The sequence below is a fragment of the Bidens hawaiensis genome, unplaced genomic scaffold (genome assembly GCF_021521415.1).
Source record: "Bidens hawaiensis isolate Kalapana, Puna unplaced genomic scaffold, B.hawaiensis_p1.1 tig00025603_1, whole genome shotgun sequence".
NCBI lineage: Eukaryota > Viridiplantae > Streptophyta > Magnoliopsida > Asterales > Asteraceae > Bidens > Bidens hawaiensis.
The window spans coordinates 179,162-199,398 of record NW_027494099.1 but is presented as its reverse complement, the minus strand read 5'-3'; the positions used below and the strand labels follow the sequence as shown (position 1 = coordinate 199,398).

Genomic DNA, 20,237 nt, shown 5'->3' with positions numbered 1-20,237 from the left:
GAAACTAACCTGAACTCGCTTCCTTAGAGAGTTAATGGTAACTCCTCTCTTTAACCGGGAACAAATAATTGTATAACAACCACACGTATCAATTAACTATCACTACCCATATCGTATTTCTAGTTTAATATGACAATCAACGAACGGGGGTTGGGGGCAGCACCCCTAGCAGCGGAGTCTAGGGGCAGCAGCCCCTAGCAAGGTCAGGGGCAGAGCCTGGCTGGGGTCGAGCTACCAGGTCAGCTTGGAAAAATTTTATTTCCAATAAATGTCCTTAACTAAAATTCCATCAAAAACCAATTTTTTTTATTACTTACTTTACATCATTCGCTAACCCATTCGTTATGATGAATGATTCTATTCGTTATAACGAATAGATTGATCTAAGCCTTAACGATATGAATGAGTGCATAATGAATGACTAAGGCTATTCGTGCCCTCTTTGAGACGAATGGGAGGTTCATTCGTTACAAGACATGCAAGTGTATCATTAGCGAATGGCTAGATTCTCTGTCATAACATGGCGAATGGTGGATAACGAATGACGAATGCCATTCGTAAAATTTTGTAAGACGAATGAGAGGTTCATTCGTTATCAAAGACACACGAATGAATCCTATTCATTATGACTGTTTAACGAATGACCGAAGATTCTTTTAACATAACGAATGAGTATCAGTTCTTATCATTGCGTTTGTTTCGTCTTTATTATTGCGTTTGTTTCGTCTTTATCATTTGTATAGATGTTGTTAATGGATTTTAATGAGAATCATTTTGTTTGTTTCGTCTTTATCATTTTTATAGATCTAGGAATACAAAATGAGCCGAACATGTGTTTCGTTATAAAACGTACCTTTAAATGAATTGATTTATGATCACGATCTAGTCTTGATATAGGTCTTGCCCGTCACGAGCTCCAACACCTACAAGCTTGGGTTTTTTCCTCCGGATCTTGTTCCGAGATAGAAGGAGAGTTTTTGTGTGTTTTTTGAGAGTGTTGGAGGCTAAGGATAAAAATGAGGGTTTTAGGGTTTAAGAAGGTTTAAAGGGTTTATATACCCTTAAACATATAGACCTAAGGCATATCACCATCCCTTATTCCATCTTTTAAATGTCCAAGCCTACACTCTAATAGTTTACTTATCTAAACTTAATAACGACACACTATAAAATAAACGACATTTATTTTATTTATTCTTTTCAAAAGCAGGATGTTACATAAGAATATGATAAAACATAAATTAATAAATGGGCAAGAGTTAAAGAAACAAATATTTTTAATAAAACATTTATTTATTTATTGACGAAAAGAAGATTTAATTTATTCACTACCAAGAAGCTTTATAAAAATGCAACATCAACATAACTAAAACATGATCAAAAGATACACCAATTATTAAAATCTTAAAATCTTTTTTTTATGGCTTGATTCGAACCAAAGTACACAATAACTCGAAAATAACAATCATGTATTTAAATTAAAAAAGTATGAAGATGAAAGATATACATTTCATCAACTTAAAAGTATATGTATTCAATAATCAAGTATTAGTGTCACGAAACACAAGGTTTAAAAATTGATGGTAAAACTTTGAGAAAAGCTATAAAATTAGAAATACCTTTTAAATATAGTTTGATAAAAAATCAAGAAGAATAAATTTTAATTAATGGCATAATTTGTTTCATAAAAAATTAAATATAATAAAAAAATTTAATAAAACTTTTTGTAGGATAACATATCATATCATATTATATGATTTTGTATTGTATTGTATTGTATTAAAGTTGGTTTATGGGTTTTCATGTCACAATTTTTTTAGTTTTAGTTTAATTATTTAGACTTTAAAATAGTATACCTTAACGCATTATTTAGGTTATTAAAAAAGAAAAAAATACATGAATACACAATTGTGGTTATATTTTCTTTTCTAGATATTTTTGTGTAAATTTTGATAGAAACGAAGTTGTATTCAAAATATAGTATTTTTAGTAGAGTATTATATGCAAGGTTTCATTAGATAACCTGTGCGCGGATAATTAATATTTAAATAAAAAAAATACGACCGAAATGATTTTAAAACTATAAGAAAAGTAAAAGAAAGCTTGAAGTAGGCACACCAATTAAAAAAAGAAAAAGCTTTATAACTTTTGTATAATTTAGAAAGAATAAAATGAACATGATCTATAGTGTAGGTGTAAAGCATATCCTAATTCATCATATTTCAAAATTTCGCCTCCCTATCATCATTTTGTACTCAACTACTAGCAAAATTCTACAAAATTTGAACACTATAACATCATCATCATTATCCCCTTCCAGAAGCTGTTGCAGGCTGATCACGAACTTCTACCTCTCTGCAACAAAAATAAGTATTAAATTGAAATATAGAACCGAATTTAGTAAAATGTAGGACAATTTAATTTTCCAAAAATAAAAGTCGTACTTGCATGATCTCTTATTGTGTCCGAGACCTTTACACCTTCCACATTGCAGTGGATGTTTAAGAAAGTCCGCAGGCACAACGCGACCTGTTTCAACCTTCCTCTTTTTCACCGAAGCATGGGTCCTACCAGGTGGTTGGGTAACAAGAGCCATACCAACACCTAACTCAGTGTCCGATATTCTTTCCAAATCAGGTATTGGATTAATAGAATCCACATACACCGAGTGGTACGTCTCAACATTAACATAAGTACTATGGTTTACAAGTACAATCATATATCACAGGATCAACCATTACCGCAAGAGCATGACAACAAGGCACTCCAGTCAGCAACCATGGTTTACAAGTACAATCATATATCACAGGATCAACCATCTCAACTCTTTCACCAACCCAAACCTCGTGTTTGCCCTCATGAGCCGGAAAAGCTTGAACCGATCGTGCTTGTAAAATCTCCTCTTTCAACCTTTCCTCCATTGACGGTGTCAATCGAGTAACCCATTGACTCGATTCAGCTGCACGAGTGTATATCAAGCACATCATGCCATCCCTTAGCTTATCAACCATTTGAGTAATTGACAGCTTGTTAGCTTTTGACACGAACGAGTAAAACGTTTGAGCGAAATAAGCATTCAATTGATAGTACTGTGACCAAACAAAACACTCGCTGCCAAATGTTTCACCCAAAGGTTCGTGTAAACCCTTCGTCACAAAAGCAATCAGCCCATGTCCTGAAACTAAACTTTTAAGGTTGGTTAAGAACCGCCTCCAGTTATCATCGTTTTCCTCGTCAACAACTGCAAAGACAACTAGGAACACCTCGTCATTACCGTCTGCTGATGTTGCGGTCAATAACATTATGGAATTAAAAGGTGTGCTGTCAAGAAACATAAGAGGTCTACAACCTTCTATAAAACTGCATACCATGTTCTTTTCGACGAAAGCAAATCATCAAACGATGTGATTATGGCTAATGAATTGATTTGTTATCATCGTCTAGGTAATGCAACAATCTGTGTTATAAACAATAGAAAGCATGTTTAAAACACAACTTCAAAAAGAAAAATGCATTCCAAAATGGATCGTGGACGAGGGCAAAAAGAACTCACAATCAACAATGGTGGTTCATTACAAATGATGCATCGCCAGCGAGAATAACCATGAACTTTTACCCAAGCCAAGTACTTCAATTGATATATTCTAGTTTGATGTGTTTTTTTATTCAATGCGTAGCTATACACTTGATTTGCTTCATGTTTTATAGCCATAAGAACTTGTGACACGTTGCAACTCATGCAATCATAGAGTGGCACGTTGCACCGTTTAGTCATGACTTGTCTATTAATGTTTGACACATGGCGACTCGTGCAATCTTAGCGTGGGACATTGCATCTTTTTGTCATAATGACACATTTATTTCCACTTGTGCGTTACAAAAGAAAAGTCTGATTTTCCACCTTGACTTTTATTAACTTCATCATAGCGCTACCATTATGATAAGCTTTTTAAATAATGCTCCAATAAAATCTTCCTACATTATTTTATTGACTTAAATTCTAACATCCTATGTTTATCATAGAACCCTCCATTCAATATCAAGCCATCATTAAACCATGTATATAGCATACCTAGTGCAACCAAGTAGAAATGGAAAAAAATCAAATAGTGAATAAATTGATGGAAGAAGCAAATGAACTGTACACTACTCGTTACAGACCTTCAAGTTGGTTGATATATTCATTTATTGTAAATGATCTAGATGTCATGTTGTTTACATATTGAATAGTCTTCATTTTTATTATTAGGTACCTCGCATGAGGATTGAAGATGATGATAGAGATTAATGAGCCTGGGTGAAGTTTCTCAGTTTTTATTCAAATATATTTGTTACTTTACTTTTTATATATTTTGATATTTTAACTTCATTTGAGAGTTATTAGACATTTTGGTATGTGTTGGAATGCGACGAATTTTTAATTGTGGAAACATATTATGATTTTTATATTTAAAATTTTTTTTTATATTGTTAAAAGGTTCCACTAAGATCCCAAAAATTTATAGTGGCAGTAAAAAAATATGCCACTAAAGCTCAAAAGTTTATGTCGGCATACAAAAAAGTGTCACTAAAACCTCAAAATATTTTTAGTGGCAATCAAAATAAAAGTGTCACTAAAAGTCTAAAGGTTTGTAGTGACAGTCAAAGAAAAATGTGCCACTAAGAGTCCAAAGGTTTGCAGTGACAGATAAAAAAAAATGTCACTAAAAGTCGAAAAATGTTTTAATGGCACACGAAAAAATGTGCAACTAAAAGCTCAAAAGTTTGTAGCGGCAGATGAAAAAAGGTTCCACTAAAAGGCTTTAGTGGTAGCGCTTCTAGTGGCATTCTTTTTTTGTGTCACTCATTCCAATAAGGTTCATTAGTGACACTTTTTTGGTTTCTTGTGACACTTTTTGTATGCCATTAAATGGCTTTTTATTTGTAGTATGCTCTTTTAATTACCTATACGTATACGGGTAAGTAACTTCATAGAAAAGTTGTGGAAAGTGATTAGTTTATAAACTGTAACATCACAGAAATTTAGAGCCAAAATGTCAACTTTCCAAAGTTAAAGGATCGAATATGCCAAAATCCAAACTCCAAGGACTAAAATATAAATTCTGTTTTCTTGTCCTATCGCGCTACGCGACGGGACAAAAGACAAGCCCATCGCGTATCGCGATGGGGCTTAGTCAAAGCTTCTAGATAAGGTCAACAGCGATACACGATCACTGTTAAGCCTACGACATCGTGTACCGCGATGACGTGGCCTAACACGTCTGACACATTTTCACCACGTGTCCACACGTGGCACACCGGTCGCCACGTGTCCCGACACGTGGCACATCGTCCGCCACGTGTCAACACGTGGCTCACCGTCTACCACGTGGCAGGCCTACTGTGTGCGTCACCAAGGCTACGTCTCGGTACGCGACGGGTGCCTTGAAGGCGGTCACGTACCGTGATGGGACACCATAAAATGTCTATAAATAGCAGGTCCGGGATTTCATATTTTCACATCCCAAACAGCTTTCTTACTTCTCTCTAGCCTCTCTCTAGAATCCCGATAATTATACCCTCGATCCACCTCGATAAAAGTGCCATAATCCCTCGATACGTGTCCCGATCCTCAAAATCCGTGTCGACGTTTCCTCAAAGTGCGTCCACCCTCCACCCACATTCAACCAAGTAAGGCGTTTGTTCTCGAAAGGCGTGCCATCGATTGTCGAAGATTGGTGCTATCGTTGAAGTGCCCAAGTTGATCGAGAAAGTGAAGCGGCGTCGAAGTGCTGCTCGAATTCATAGGGTTTCTTAACGCCAACAAGGTTAGGTGTAATGTCAAATGAATATAATATAATATAATATTATATTAAAGGCTTATGCCTTAAGTCGAGGTTATACTCGATACCTCGATAAAAGAAAAGAAATACAAACATAAAAAAGAAAAGAAATAAGAATATGAATTGACAAATGTATATATGTGTGTAAGTATATATGATTATATTCTTTGTTATGAAATTATTATTTAAGTAATAAAGAGTATTCTTAAATAATAAAAAGAAAAGATTATGTTTCTTGGAGTAGAAGAAACGTTGGGTTTTTATATAAACTAAAGGTTTATAATTACTTTTAAACTAAAGGTTTCAAGTAAATGACATATATGAACTAAAGGTTCATCGAGGTATAAAATAAGACTAAAGGTCTTAAGCCGGATTGTATATCCGACTAACAAATGTTTATACTCGTACTATAGGTGCGAGATAAAAAGGGAAAGACCCTTGGACGGTGAGTGAAGCCGATCCTAAAAGCGAAAAGGTGAATACGCCCCACTTATACAAACTTGTTTTCAAACATATCAAATGTGTTATGTGTAAAACTTTACATGAGGCTACGTGTCTCTAAAACATTGTAAATAAGAGTATGAGCCTAGCCCTCAGGCTGTAGTATATGTTTGTCTGGATCCTTACATATGTGTTTAAATGCGGTGAGCACATCGCACCACTCCTGGTCACGACCTCCAGCCACGATGGGCCGAACCAAAGTATGTTCGAGTGAGAATGACCTTGTGTATATTTATGGTACCTAAGTACGTCGAAACACTGCGGTGTTTTGCTGGGGTGACCTAGTGTAGAGACTCGAGTTTATAATGATGTTGTTTTAACTTTGTTATCCCTAAGCCAAGATGGGCCGAGGCTTGCGTAACCCTCGAGGGGTGAAAAAATAAAAGAAAATACTTTTAGAGTCAGCATATTCACCAGCAATCATTTCTGACCTATTTTTATAACATTTTGCAGGTAACCAAGAATAGAGCTTGAAGGACGAAGGGATCAAGAATCCGATGGCTCGGATAATTTTATTTAAATATTAAAATATGATGATTTTGTTAAACTTGTAAACAAGTAAACTTATATGGAACTTTTGTTCCATCTTTTGTAATGTAAATATTAAACTTTAAATCCAAATGTTTTTATAAAGACTTCCGCTAATGACCTGTAACTCTGATATAATTACAAATATGGTACCAACTGTTGAGTCGCACTCCTAGGCCCGAGATGGGGGTGTGACAGGTTGGTATCAGAGCCATCGATCTTAGCGGATTGGTTATCATAAAACAATACCCAAGTTTCGATCTAAGCATAGGAAAATAATTTACTTGTTTATTTGTATAGGGATAAGATTGGCTGGTAACCCTTTCTTTCCCTCTCTACATTCTAAACCACCCATTGAAGATGTCTTATGAAAAATTAATGGAGTATTATGTTCGTAAAGCAAAACGGGCAAGGAAGTACTACAAATTCCCAAAAGACGTCATGAGTGAAGATTACTTTGAGGCTTTCTTCAGCCGAGACCAATACATTGAACCTCCCAAACCAATATACTTTCCCGGGACTGAGCAATGCCCAATTAAACTACCTGATAGCCCACCCAAACAAATCGAACCACCAAGACACTCGAGCTATCACCCACCAACAATGCCCATATACCATCCCTCCGAAATACCAACGTACCACCCATCGGAGATCCCCACTTACCAACCATCAAAGATACCGCAGTACTTTCCCACTAGACACTTACCAAATCCACATCCATCGTATGACTTCCTTTCAAACCGACCAATAAAGGAAAAACCGAAATCCCCATCCTCCGACTGGATGCAATGCCACTCCAATCAACGAAGGTGGCATACTAGAAGCTCTACCGCCCTCTAAGTCAACTCGCGACTCAACAATGGCGAAGGATCATCCCGCAAACCAAGAATGAGGGTGATGATGCCTTACGAGAGTTTCAAAATGCCCGCAATGATCAACGAGACCACCCAATATATGGAAGAGGAGGAAGAGCCTATGGAGGATGAGTAGGAGGACCCCGAAGAAGAGGAGGATCCTGTGGAAGAGTCCGAACCAGAAGAAGAGCATCCCGACAATCCTAACGAGATATCAACATCCATGGATGGATCACTCACTTCCCACAACCCAAGCTACTGTTCCTTCGATCCGTATGTCCAGTATCTTGAGAAGATCAAGAACCAAGCTTCGTCAAGTTTCCCACCATTCCAAGGTGTAATTCCAACTGAAGAAGAACAAGCCAATGAGATTCGTGAGAAAAACCAAGCTGCAAAGACCTTCTTCTACCTTGCATCCGACATGATTGAGGTCCCGTATCCTGAACCGAGGAATCACTACAAGATGGTGACATTGGGTTACCACGACCCACCTCCACAATATGGATACCCCGACGTAGTCCCACAGTCATATAAAGAACACCTGGATCGCGCTCTGCACGAGACTGATGACTGGAGGAAGAAGGTGGTTGAGAAATGGAAGAAGAAGAAGAAGAAGAAGAAGAAGAAGAAGAAGGGAGAAAAGCTTCTTCACAAATGCAACAAATTGACGAGGGTTGTTAAGAAGTTTTTGAAGGACTGAGATGATGGTGGTGATGGCATGTTTCAAGAGTTGAAGTTTATGTGATGTTATGAATAATGTAATGTTATGTGTGTTATGTGATGTATGGATAGGAGTATATATATACATCGAGTATGAATGTATATATATGTGTGTGTTGTAAAAATCATTGTATAACCTTGTATGGTATATACAAATGTTGAAATAAATAAAATGTATGTTTAATAAGAGAACATTCGTTAAATTTTAGATATAAAAGATAAAAAGAAAGGATAAAAAGATAAAATGTCTCAACAAAGTAATAACTTTGAGGCCTCCCGAAAGGAAGCCGAAAGACGAGAAGAAAAAGGGAAAGGACCCGAAAAGGATCAAGAAGAACCGATCCCCGATAAGTACATGAAACAAATTCAAAAATTAGTAAAAGATGCCGTAAGGGCCGAATATGAATTTAGATCCTTATCGAGACAATCGAAACATTCACAATCTATTCATCCTTCTCAAAAATCTGTTTCTAAACCCCGTTCTAGACCTTCGCTTATGGATGAAAGCGTGCATGAGTCAAACGCTGATGGAGGGGTTCGTCAAGAATTCAAGAAACTCAAAATAGGTGGGTGCTCATTCAAGGACTTTATGTACTATGGGCCGAAAGAATTCCATGGTGATAAGGGAGCCATCACAACCGTGAGGTGGCTTGAAGAGATGGAGACGATTGTGATTACAAGCAAGTGTTCGAACGAGGAGAAGATCCAGTATTCCGCTCTCATGTTTAAAGGCGAGGCTCTAGAATGGTGGAACACGTTGATCTTGAGTAAAGCAAGGGAGGTGTTGTATAACATGACTTGGAACGAGTTCAAGGAGTTGCTGATGTCAAAATTTTGTCCGATGCACGAAACGGACCAAATCCAAACCAAGTTCTTGTCTAACAAGGTTGTCGGAACAAACCTTCGTGAGTATAATACAAAATTCCATGAATACTGTCGCTTAGTTCCCCAGCTGGTTACCCCGGAATCCAGCAAAGTTACACGCTACATATGGGGACTACCACGAGAGATTCGTGATATGGTAAGGTCGCACTTGCCTCAAACTGCTGACTCTGCGATGGAGTTGGCTGGATATTTGATGGGCGGAATGATCCGCAATAAGGAAGAAGACAAGAGAGTCGTGACATCACAAGACCCGAAGAAAGAAGGAAATACCCGATTCATGGGTAAAGGAGTCGATCAACGAAGGTCTGGCTTCAACCCCGGCATCCCACAATGCAAAATCTGCAAGAAATACCATAGGGGTAGATGCCATCTGACTCCACGACTTTGTGAATCATGTCACAAACCCGGCCACGCCACGGCCAATTGCTGGAAGAAGAAGATGACCTGCTATAACTATAAGGAGATAGGACACCTTAGCTTCGAGTGCCCCAAGAATAAACCCGCGACTGGTGATGCGGGTGGTAGCGGTCAAAAGAATGAGCCCAAGAAGGGCAACACAAGAGTCTTCGTCTTGGATACAAAGAAAGCGGCCGACACACCGGAAACCATTACCGGTACGTTCCTTGTTAACAACGCCTATGTTAGAGTCTGGTTTTATTCAGGAGCCAATTTATGTTTTATAGATTTTAAATTTTGTAGTCTATTAAACGAACCTTTAATCAAACTTAATAAAACTCTAAGCGTCGAGACCGCTAATGGCGAAATTATTAAAATCTCCGAAGCACTAGAAAACGGAAAAATCTTATTAGCTGGTTAAGTTTTGCCTATTCAATTGCTACCCATGACTCTTGCTGGTTTTGATGTTGTATTGGGTATGGATTGGTTATCCGACAATCATGCTCGTATCCTTTGCGATACCAAGACCGTTGAACTTCGAACCCCTGATAAACGCACTATTCGAATTGAAGGGGATAAAGACGTTGGCCAAGTTAGCCTAATCTCTATGATAAGGGCTAACAAATTTTTGAATCAAGGATGCTTAGAATTCATGGCCTACGTCACCGAAGTATCTAAACCCAAAGAAATCAAAAACGTTCCTGTTGTTTCCGATTATGCCGATGTTTTTCCCGATGAACTTCCCGACATTCCTCCCGATCGTGAAGTAGAATTTAGAATCGATATCATTCCCGGTACTGCTCCGATCGCCAAAGCCCCGTATCGCCTCACGCCAACCGAGATGAAAGAACTGAAGAAACAACTCGACGAGCTTCTCGAGAAAGGATTCATACGACCGAGTTCATCGCCATGTGGAGCACCGATACTCTTTGTCAAAAAGAAGGATGGATCCATGCGTATGTGCATCGACTACCGAGCTCTCAACAAAGTCACAATCAAGAATCGTTATCCACTCCCGCGAATTGATGATCTGTTCGACCAACTTCAAGGTACTAGCTTCTTTTCTAAAATCGATCTTCGTTCCGGCTATCACCAACTCAAAGTTCAATCCGAAGATATTCCGAAGACGGCGTTTCGAACAAGGTACGACCATTATGAGTTCACCATTATGCCATTCGGACTTACTAATGTGCTAGCCGCGTTCATGGACATGATGAACCGAATTTGTAAACCTTACTTAGATAAATTTGTGATCGTTTTCATCGACGACATACTCATTTACTCTAAGTCCAAGGCTGATCATGAAAATCATCTTCGAACGTTACTTGAAATTCTTAGAACCGAGAAGTTGTACGCCAAGTTCTCGAAATGCGAGTTCTGGTTGCATGAAGGTGCAATTTCTTGGTCACATCATCAACGTCAACCGTATTCAAGTGGATCCAGCTAAGATTGCAGCTACCTCTAAGTGGGAGATCCCAAAGTCGCCAACCGAGATTCGAAGTTTCTTGGGATTGGCCGGCTATTACCGTAGGTTCATCGAAAACTTTTCCCGTATCGCTGTTCCCTTAACCTCCTTAACTCGTAAGAACATCAAATATGAATGGGGAACAAGGAAAAAAGAGGCGTTCGATATACTTAAACAAAAGCTTACCCAAGCTCCTATATTGGCCTTGCCAGAAGGTATTGAAGATTTCGTTGTCTTTTGCGATGCGTCTCATTCCGGCTTGGGATGTGTATTGATGAAACGAAAGAAAGTAATCGCTTACGCCTCTCATCAACTTAAATTGCATGAAAAGAACTACACAACTCACGATCTAGAGTTAGGCGCCATAATCTTTGCACTTAAGATATGGAAGCACTATCTCTATGGAGTAAGATTTATCGTGTACACCGATCACAAGAGCTTGAAACACATATTCGATCAAAAAGAGCTTAACATGCGCCAAAGACGCTGGATGGAGACTCTCAACGACTATGATTGTGAAATTGTTTATCATGAAGGCAAACCCAACGTCGTGGTTGATGCCTTAAGTCGTAAAGAGCACGAGAAGCCAAAAAGAGTCCGAGCGTTACGTCTAGAACTCCAAATTGACCTCCTCGAACAAATAAAAACGGCGCAAATTCAAGCAATCAACGAGAACCAAATCTCTGACGAAAAACGTAACGACACCATTGACTCGTTAGTCAAAGGTGACGATGGTATCCTTAGACTCGGAAATAGAATTTGGGTACCAATCGTTGGGGACTTGCGTGAGAAAATTTTGAGTGAAGCTCACAAATCCAAGTATATGATGCATCCCGGGAGCGACAAAATGTACCATAACCTCAAGGCAAACTATTGGTGGAATGGGATGAAAAGGGATGTCGCTTCGCATGTTGCGAAATGTTTGACGTGTTTGAAAGTCAACGCTGAACACCAAAAGCCTTCGGGATTGCTTCAGCAACCCGAACTTCCCGTATGGAAGTGGGAGTTAATTACTATGGATTTCATTACCAAACTCCCTAAAACGACTCGACAACATAATGCAATCTGGGTGATTGTGGATCGATTAACAAAGTCCTCACACTTCATACCCATCAATAAGTCGTACTCAATGGACAAATTAGCTTGTATCTATGTAAACAACATTGTTTCTTTACATGGAGTACCACTGTCCATAATCTCCGATCGAGACAGTCGTTTCACGTCTCACTTTTATAAAAGCTTCCAACAAGCACTCGGCACAAAGCTTAACCTTAGCAGCGCTTATCACCCACAAACTGATGGGCAAAGCGAAAGGACAATTCAAAAGTTGGAAGATATGCTCTGCGCATGTGTGATAGACTTAGGTGGAAGTTGGGATGACCACTTACCCCTAATGGAATTCTCGTATAACAATAGTTATCACACTAGCATTCAAGCCGCACCATTTGAAGCGTTATATTGTCGAAAGTGTAGAACGCCCGTGTGTTGGTCTGAAACTGGAGATAATCAATTATCTGGACCCGAGATAGTCACAGAAACTATCGACAAAGTTATTCAAATCCCTGAACGACTTAAGACGGCACGTGATCGCCAAAAGAGTTACGCCGATGTCCGTCGTAAGCCATTAGAATTCATAGTCGGTGATAAAGTTATTTTAAAAGTTTCGCCATGGAAAGGCGTAGTACGCTTCGGCAAGAAAGGAAAGTTAAGTTCTCGATTCGTTGGACCCTTCGAGGTACTTGAATGAATTGGTACCGTCGCATATCGTTTGCGACTACCCGAGGAAATGCAAGGGATACACGACGTATTCCATATCTCAAATCTGCGAAAATGTCTAGCCGACGAATCTCTAGCGATGCCGTTAAAAGATGTTGAAATTAACGAGAACTTAAAATTCGTAGAACGTCCAATCCAAATCGAAGATTCAAAATTAAAGAAACTTAAAAGGCGAACCTTGAAAATCGTGAAAGTAAAATGGGATTCCCGACGAGGACCTGAGTATACTTGGGAACTCGAATCCGAAATGTGAAAGAAATATCCCCACTTATTCTCGTAAAGCAATCTCGAGGACGAGATTTATTTCAATTTGGAGAGGATGTAACATCACGAAAATTTAGAGCCAAAAATGTCAACTTTCCAAAGTTAAGGGATCGAATCTGCCAAAATCCAAACTCCAAGGACTAAAATGTAAATTCTGTTTTCTTGTCCTATCGCGCTACGCGACGGGACAAAAGACAAGCCCATTGCGATGGGGCTTAGTCAAAGCTTCTAGATAAGGATAACAGCGATACGCGATCACTGTTTGTAGGTTCCCAGCCGGATCTACACGGAAATATCTCTTTCTACGTAGGTGCGGAATCCCTACGTAAGACGATACGAGCGTAGAATCGATATACGTTAAACACAAGCAAACACACCTTACAATAACAAAGAACACGTTGTATTGCAACTAATAACACGTGATTCACCGATCACAATTACACGTACTGCAACAACTCCTACACAAATAACCCGTAGGCTAACCTATATATCAAACGACAACTTCGCCTAACATGTTTAAGCGAATTTGTCACTAACTTCGCTTGTTCCACAAGTTCGCCTATATCAGGCGAACTTGTGAGACAAGTTCGCTTACACATCAATACACATCCAAATAACACGATTACAGACACTAGATACTGAACTACTGACATCATGTACCAACAGACTCCCCCTTGGCAGTAGCTTCATATCTCTATCTTCAATCACGTGTCTTGTAATCTCAAAAATCTTGTATCTTCCATCTTCAAGCATGAACGCCTTCTCGTACACAAACTGAAACTACTCTTTGATATTTCTTTGCTTCTTCTTTCCAAGCAGGAATGTAAAATATATTTTTCTCGTTCAGCACCTGCAGATCAGCTTGAGACAAATTCACTAAATGCATAGGATCATATACTCTCATCAGCTCTTGTTCATCTTCATCCTCCATTACTGCTTCAGCTGTTTCACTATCAACGTACCACCATTTCAGATATTTGAGCACATCCTTGGGCATTTGTTTCATCGACACTTCTTTTAGACACCGGATCGGCTTATACTTCATTATCATCCAAGGCTTGCCATCTGCTCTCACTCCTCTGTCTTTGTCTTCAACGAGCTTTCCTTTCTGTGGTTTCAACAGCTCGAACTTTTTCTCCTTTATGCTTTCCTTCCAGACTATCTTTCCAATGATCCTAGCCATGTTATCATCACTCCTGTTGATCAACCCCAACCTGGCTAAGTCCTTCACTTCACATTCAGGCAACGTATTCAACGATCTAAACAACCTCTTGAAATAATGAACCCCATCATACCGTTTAATCACAAAAAGCCTCAACTGCTCATCATATAACCAGCATATAATCCATTTTTTCGATTCAGCATAACCCCTGATGTTGTAACTTTTCTTGAACATAGTAGGGAACGCCGGTTTCTTAGTCTTTACGAAACACTGAGCGTAGCCTTCTTTCCATCGTGGCTGCTCTTCCCATTCTGTCTCATCACATCCCGTATCTTGACCCAAATCTGACTTTTCAACTTCTTGAATTTCATGTTAAACATTCTCCTCCACAATCTCTCCCTCTTCGACTTCACTATCAATCACGATCTCAGCCCCTATCTTCTCAATCTCTTCTAATGGTAACACATCCTCATCACCTATAACATCATCATCCAACACCTCCTCAGCATCCACAACCACCACATCATCCCCCCTGAACCGCCAGCTGCACTCGTTGACTCCCCCTGAGATGTGGAAGTCCCAAGAGCTTGTTCAGTTCTTGGCAACTCACCACCTGCACCTTTCGATGCATTGGGATCATCGTCTCGATCGTTGCTCTTTTTTTCCTCAGCTCGTCACCCTTACAGCTCGTCTCCCCCTGAGATGCCAAGAACTGTTTCAAGGCATCAAATATTTTACCATGCTCGATCAGGAGGGACGACTGAATTTGATTCTCCGCAACGAGGCGCTGAATAGCATGAGTCTGGATAAGATTTACTCTTGATTGTTCTGCCACGACCCTTTCAAGCGCTGCTATTCTTTCCGAATCGGACAAGGTTGCATCGAAATCAAACCTCATATGTGATATGTCTTGAGCGTACGGAGGAGGGATTCCCAATGTAACCGGCACCTCAGAAACAGGTGGAAACGTAACCGCAGGTGGTATCGTAACCGACAACCCTGCAGTGGCAACAACTGTCGACTCAACAAACCTTGCTACGACCTTCGATGGAGTAAGAGATGGAGGTGGCAAGGACACAATCTCCGGAGCCGAGAGCTGGAATGTAGTGGGTGGGATGCCGAAGGAAGATGAGGTAGTCACCACGGGAACATCCGCGGCGCTTAACCCTGTAACTGGCAGTGATGAAGGGACCATAGTCATACCAGAGAGTGCGGGTGGAGTGAAACGAACCACCCTTGAGCTCTCACCAGCTCCCGAACCTGCACTCACTCTTTCTCTTCTCGATCTTCGAACCAACCGATGTAAATCTTCCTCAAAATCCGAATCACTGTCATCGGTGTCTCTCTTCCTCTTCCCGTGAATTATTTCTTGAGTAATCAGAATCTGTCTTGCTTCATTCACATCATCATTTGAAGAGTCAGAATCAGTCTCCGTCGTAGCTGTCATAGCCACATCCACACTTGTAACCCGTGCAACCGAGACTTGCACCTCTTCCTCTGGATCAACACGTTCCATATCGAAGAAACCTTGGCCGCCAAAAGCAGCTTCAAGGTCTACATTTTCCTCCGGTGCCACAATAGGAGCAGCAGGTAAAGCTTGTTGTACCTCATGTGGTAGTTGAGGTGCTCCAGCCTGTTGTGGTGCCGGATCCCGAAACTCGTCCCGGCGAGCTGCAACATACTCGGGATTGATCAAGTACCCAAACAATGGAGTATGTCGAGGACGGAGCTCAGGCTTACTTCTTGCACTTGATGATCTACACTGAGCGAAGATTCTCTTGCTTACACTCTCCACATATCTAATCGGTCGGCGCTGAGGTAACGTGGGAGCAACGTGATTCAAGATCATTTGAAGGAATCTTGGATACATCAGGAATCTCTCACTCGCCACCGCTCATCTTTGACCGTCTATCTCGTAGAACACCATCTGACTAAAGCTATAACGCTTATTGTAAGTCAGTGCAGTCATCGCCGACTGCATCGTCGCACCCATTCCATCTGTACCAGCCTTTCTCCCCGACATACACACGATCATCACGTGCATGAGAAAGCGCCATTGGTCTAATAAAAACCCCTTGCGTCTCTGAGTATCCCCCAAAGGACCAGAATAGCCCATTCTCAGAAAAGCACCATCTCTGAATGGAGCCACGAAGTCGGTAGGGTCATTTCTCGTTTCATCCCCAAACTGTAAAGCCACCCTGATCTGCTCAGACGAGAACTGCACTACCTGATTGTTAACCGTTGCACGCATAACTGGGGGCTCGACTCGACAATCATATTCCACTGTCTGCCAGAGATCCTTTATGTTTGGCAAAGAGATAGGCAGTGTTGTAGTAATAGCGTGGAAGATACGCGAGCGGATAAGAAACGTGATGATTTCGCAGAAATCATCAACACCGCTCGCATCCGGGTCCAAAGTTATGTACATGTTATGCCCCGGGAAAAACTGTCGGTTGTTGTCTCCACCTTCATCACCACCTGCACCACCTGCTCCAGCTACAGCTGCCATTTCTGCAACAAAAACAGTCTAAGTTAGAGAAACGTCGAAGCAAATCACAACTTCGCCTATGACCATGAGCGAAGTTATGATTTATACTGTATAGGCGAAGTTATGTGACATCCGGCATTTTTAAGTTAACTCTGTTAACTAAACCCAGTTAAATCCTGTTGACTATGTCTATAAACTCAGTTAGTTCTGTTAACTATGAGTATGAACTCTTGTACATGTGATGTCATGTATGCGTATATTTAAGTCAACGTGTCATTGGTGACTTAAACAAGGATAAGTGACTAATTATAACTAGGATAATAAACTCGTCTTGCATGTTATAATAAACTTGTCATATAACATGTATGATAAGTATAATGTGCTATGTGATTAATATGTTATATTATGGTTATTACATGATGATGTGATTGTAAGTAAGCTAAATGATTAAATAGGTTATATTGTATGTCATGTAACATGTTTATTATTTAAATGGAACCTTAGGTTATGTTACATAGAAAATGTTTATTAAAATATGTAGCATGTCACACATGAGTTAATAAAAGTTAACCTAAGTAATTTTATTCATTAAATCAATCATAATGAGTTGTTAATAGGAAAATAGGTTACAAACTATTGATTAACAAGACTTTTCTCTTTCCCTTCTCTCTTCCCTTTGGCCATGGATTCTCACACACACACACATACTCTCATATTTTTCATACAAACAATCTCTCTCAAGTATTATCTTCATAACAAAAGACTTGGTGATTTTTTGTAAACAAGGGATTAAGCCTTTGGATCAAACAAGTGAGTAGATGGTTATGTTTATATTTTTCTTTTAATTCATATGAACCTTGTATCCAAATGATTGGATCATGAAAGGGGATGATCAAAGTTTGACAAATAAAAAGGATTTTTGTATGAGTCTTGATTAATATTTTGAGTCCTTTATAAATACTTGTGTTCTTATTATGAAATCAAATGGATAAAAAATAAGACATGCAATTTGATTTGGTAAGAATGTTTCTTGATGATTGTTGAATCAAAGAATAGAAAAGTTGTGATTTGTAGTTGATTGTGGTTAAAACTGTTTATTGGCAGATTAGATGTTACGGATTTGGATTGTTGATAACTTGATGATATGTTTGAGGTTTTGATCTATTTTTGATTCTATGAACATGTACTTTGAATCTAGTTTTCAGAAAGTCCGAAATCTTAATTTTTGGACACTGTTTGAATACTTTTTATTAATTTACAAAATCAGGATGCAAATCTAAATTAGAGAAAATAATTCTGAGTTGAGTTGTAAATTTCATAACTTGATGATAACAATAGATATCAATATAATTCTACTTCTAGGATGTTTTAAATTGAATTAGGAATCTAGTCCAATTGGTCTTGCATCAATTGGACAAATATGGAATTTTTGACAAATTTTTGATTACTGCTGTGTTGTTGTAGAAATATAAATCATGTTGTTGTAGTATATGAATATTCTGGACGAATTGGTAAATCCAAAAATTGTGAGAAAAATATATGTTGAACCTAATACTGATGTGTACATGTGTGATTTATTTGGTAATTTAATTGTGAGTTTTGATTGATGAGAAAAATCGGTTTAGGTGGTATAAATTGTTAAAGGTGATAAAGGTGTTGGTTGAATTGAGATAAATGCAAATTGTGATATGTTAGTTGTGGTAAATTAGAACTTTGACTTTTTAAGTCAACTTAGAACTAGTTGACTAAATAGTTAGTCTTGCTTGTGATGTTGTGAAAGTGTATTGATCATAGAATTGCAAGGAATATGGCTAAGTGTGTATACTTGATGATTGATTAAGTGTGACTAGAATTATAAGGTAAACATTCTAAGTCCAACCTTTTAGTTAAAGGTCAATATTTTAGTCAAAGTCAACTTTAGTCAAAGTCAACAAAAGTCAAACTTTGGTCAAAAGTCTTTTTAAAAACAATGGGAGATTGTTGGATACTAGTGGTTCTAGGAACCATCCCACAAGTTACTTACGTACTTGCATTTTTAGGGTCTTAGCACGTGACGCATTTACTTCGGTCGGATTTGTGTAATACCCGAAGCACCAACAAGGTGAGTTTACGGCCCCACTTTTATACCTTTCCTTTGGGGGAGGAAACATGCAAAACTGTTTTACTTTACTTGCTCTAAATCTTTACACAACCGTTTGGTTGCTATAACGTGGTGTTTCTTTGCCATGGAAAGTCCTCACGAACATCGGACCGTTAACTAAGGTTAACTGGCGTGGTAAATTTAAATAGTACTATTGGGTTTGACAAACCCCACCCTGCATTATTCTCGACTGGAGGTCGAACGGGGTGTAACTTTGACCAAACATTGTTAAGTTTTGGCAATACTTAACTTGAGGCAATAACTAGACAGCTTCGGTCGTGATGGAAACATAACACTATGCGGCAACGAGTTAACTAAGTGTAGTTAACCATGGGCCACTTTTATTTATAAATGTTTATGAACTGATAGAGCATAACTTACTTTGAAAACCTGTGATCTCACCAACCATATGTGTTGACTCTTTTTAGCATGTTTTCCTCAGGTCACTAGCAAGCACTTAGATTAGGATAACATTGCATGCATAGACTCGTATTGGTTTAAGTTTGAAAACATTTATTTGATATTGGTTTTGCGCTTGTAGCGCCATGAATTATTTAAACTTGTTTGGGAGATGGCTCCCGCACTTTGTTTAGCTTCCGCACTAGCACTTAAGTACACTGAACATTTTATTTTGATTTGTTAAAACTTTTAAGACCATGTAGATGTCGTTTGGTGTGATTAATGTGTTCGGATCCTGGTATGTCACCCGCCTTACGGTAAAACTCCGTTAGTGGAAATTTGGGGGTGTGACAAGTTAGGGGTGGGGCGAAGTTGGAAACAACTTCGCCTTAACTTTAACTTCGCCTGATAACAGTTAATTAAAAATAATTTAAGGGCTAGGCGAAGTTGATGATAACTTCGCCTAACCACAACTTCGCCTCTTATTCTGTTAAACAATTAAATCAACAGGCGAAGTTAAGCGTTAGGCGAAGTTAAGGATAACTTCGCCTAAACTGCAACTTCGCCTGAATCTGAAGCGGCAACAGATTAGACGGCCAAACGACGTGTAGTTGGTGAATTTGGAGATTGAAGACTCTATAAAACATGTTTTTAAGACGATCTAGACGATCAAGTTGATTACGACCACGTTATAACAAGTTTGAAAAGCGGGTGTTGAGGTTTCGAATGAACGGGGTCACGTATCGGACCAAAACAACCTCTTATTAATGCAATGGACATAGATTATCATCTACACAACACCTACACACCTTTATATCGGATTAAAACTGAGATAAA

At 39.0% G+C, this 20,237-nt stretch overlaps 1 protein-coding gene across 1 annotated transcript; it reads right to left on the bottom strand.

Moving 5' to 3' along the window:
* Positions 1 to 2,306: 2,306 nt before the first annotated feature.
* LOC143571885 (uncharacterized) lies at positions 2,307 to 3,302 on the bottom strand. The gene is made up of 3 exons (XM_077057194.1): positions 2,779 to 3,302; positions 2,445 to 2,696; positions 2,307 to 2,355 (listed from the first exon to the last, which is right to left on the bottom strand). The coding sequence occupies exons 1-3, from the start codon at positions 3,300 to 3,302 to the stop codon at positions 2,307 to 2,309; spliced, it is 825 nt and encodes a 274-aa protein (XP_076913309.1).
* Between the last annotated feature and the right edge of the window lie 16,935 nt (positions 3,303 to 20,237).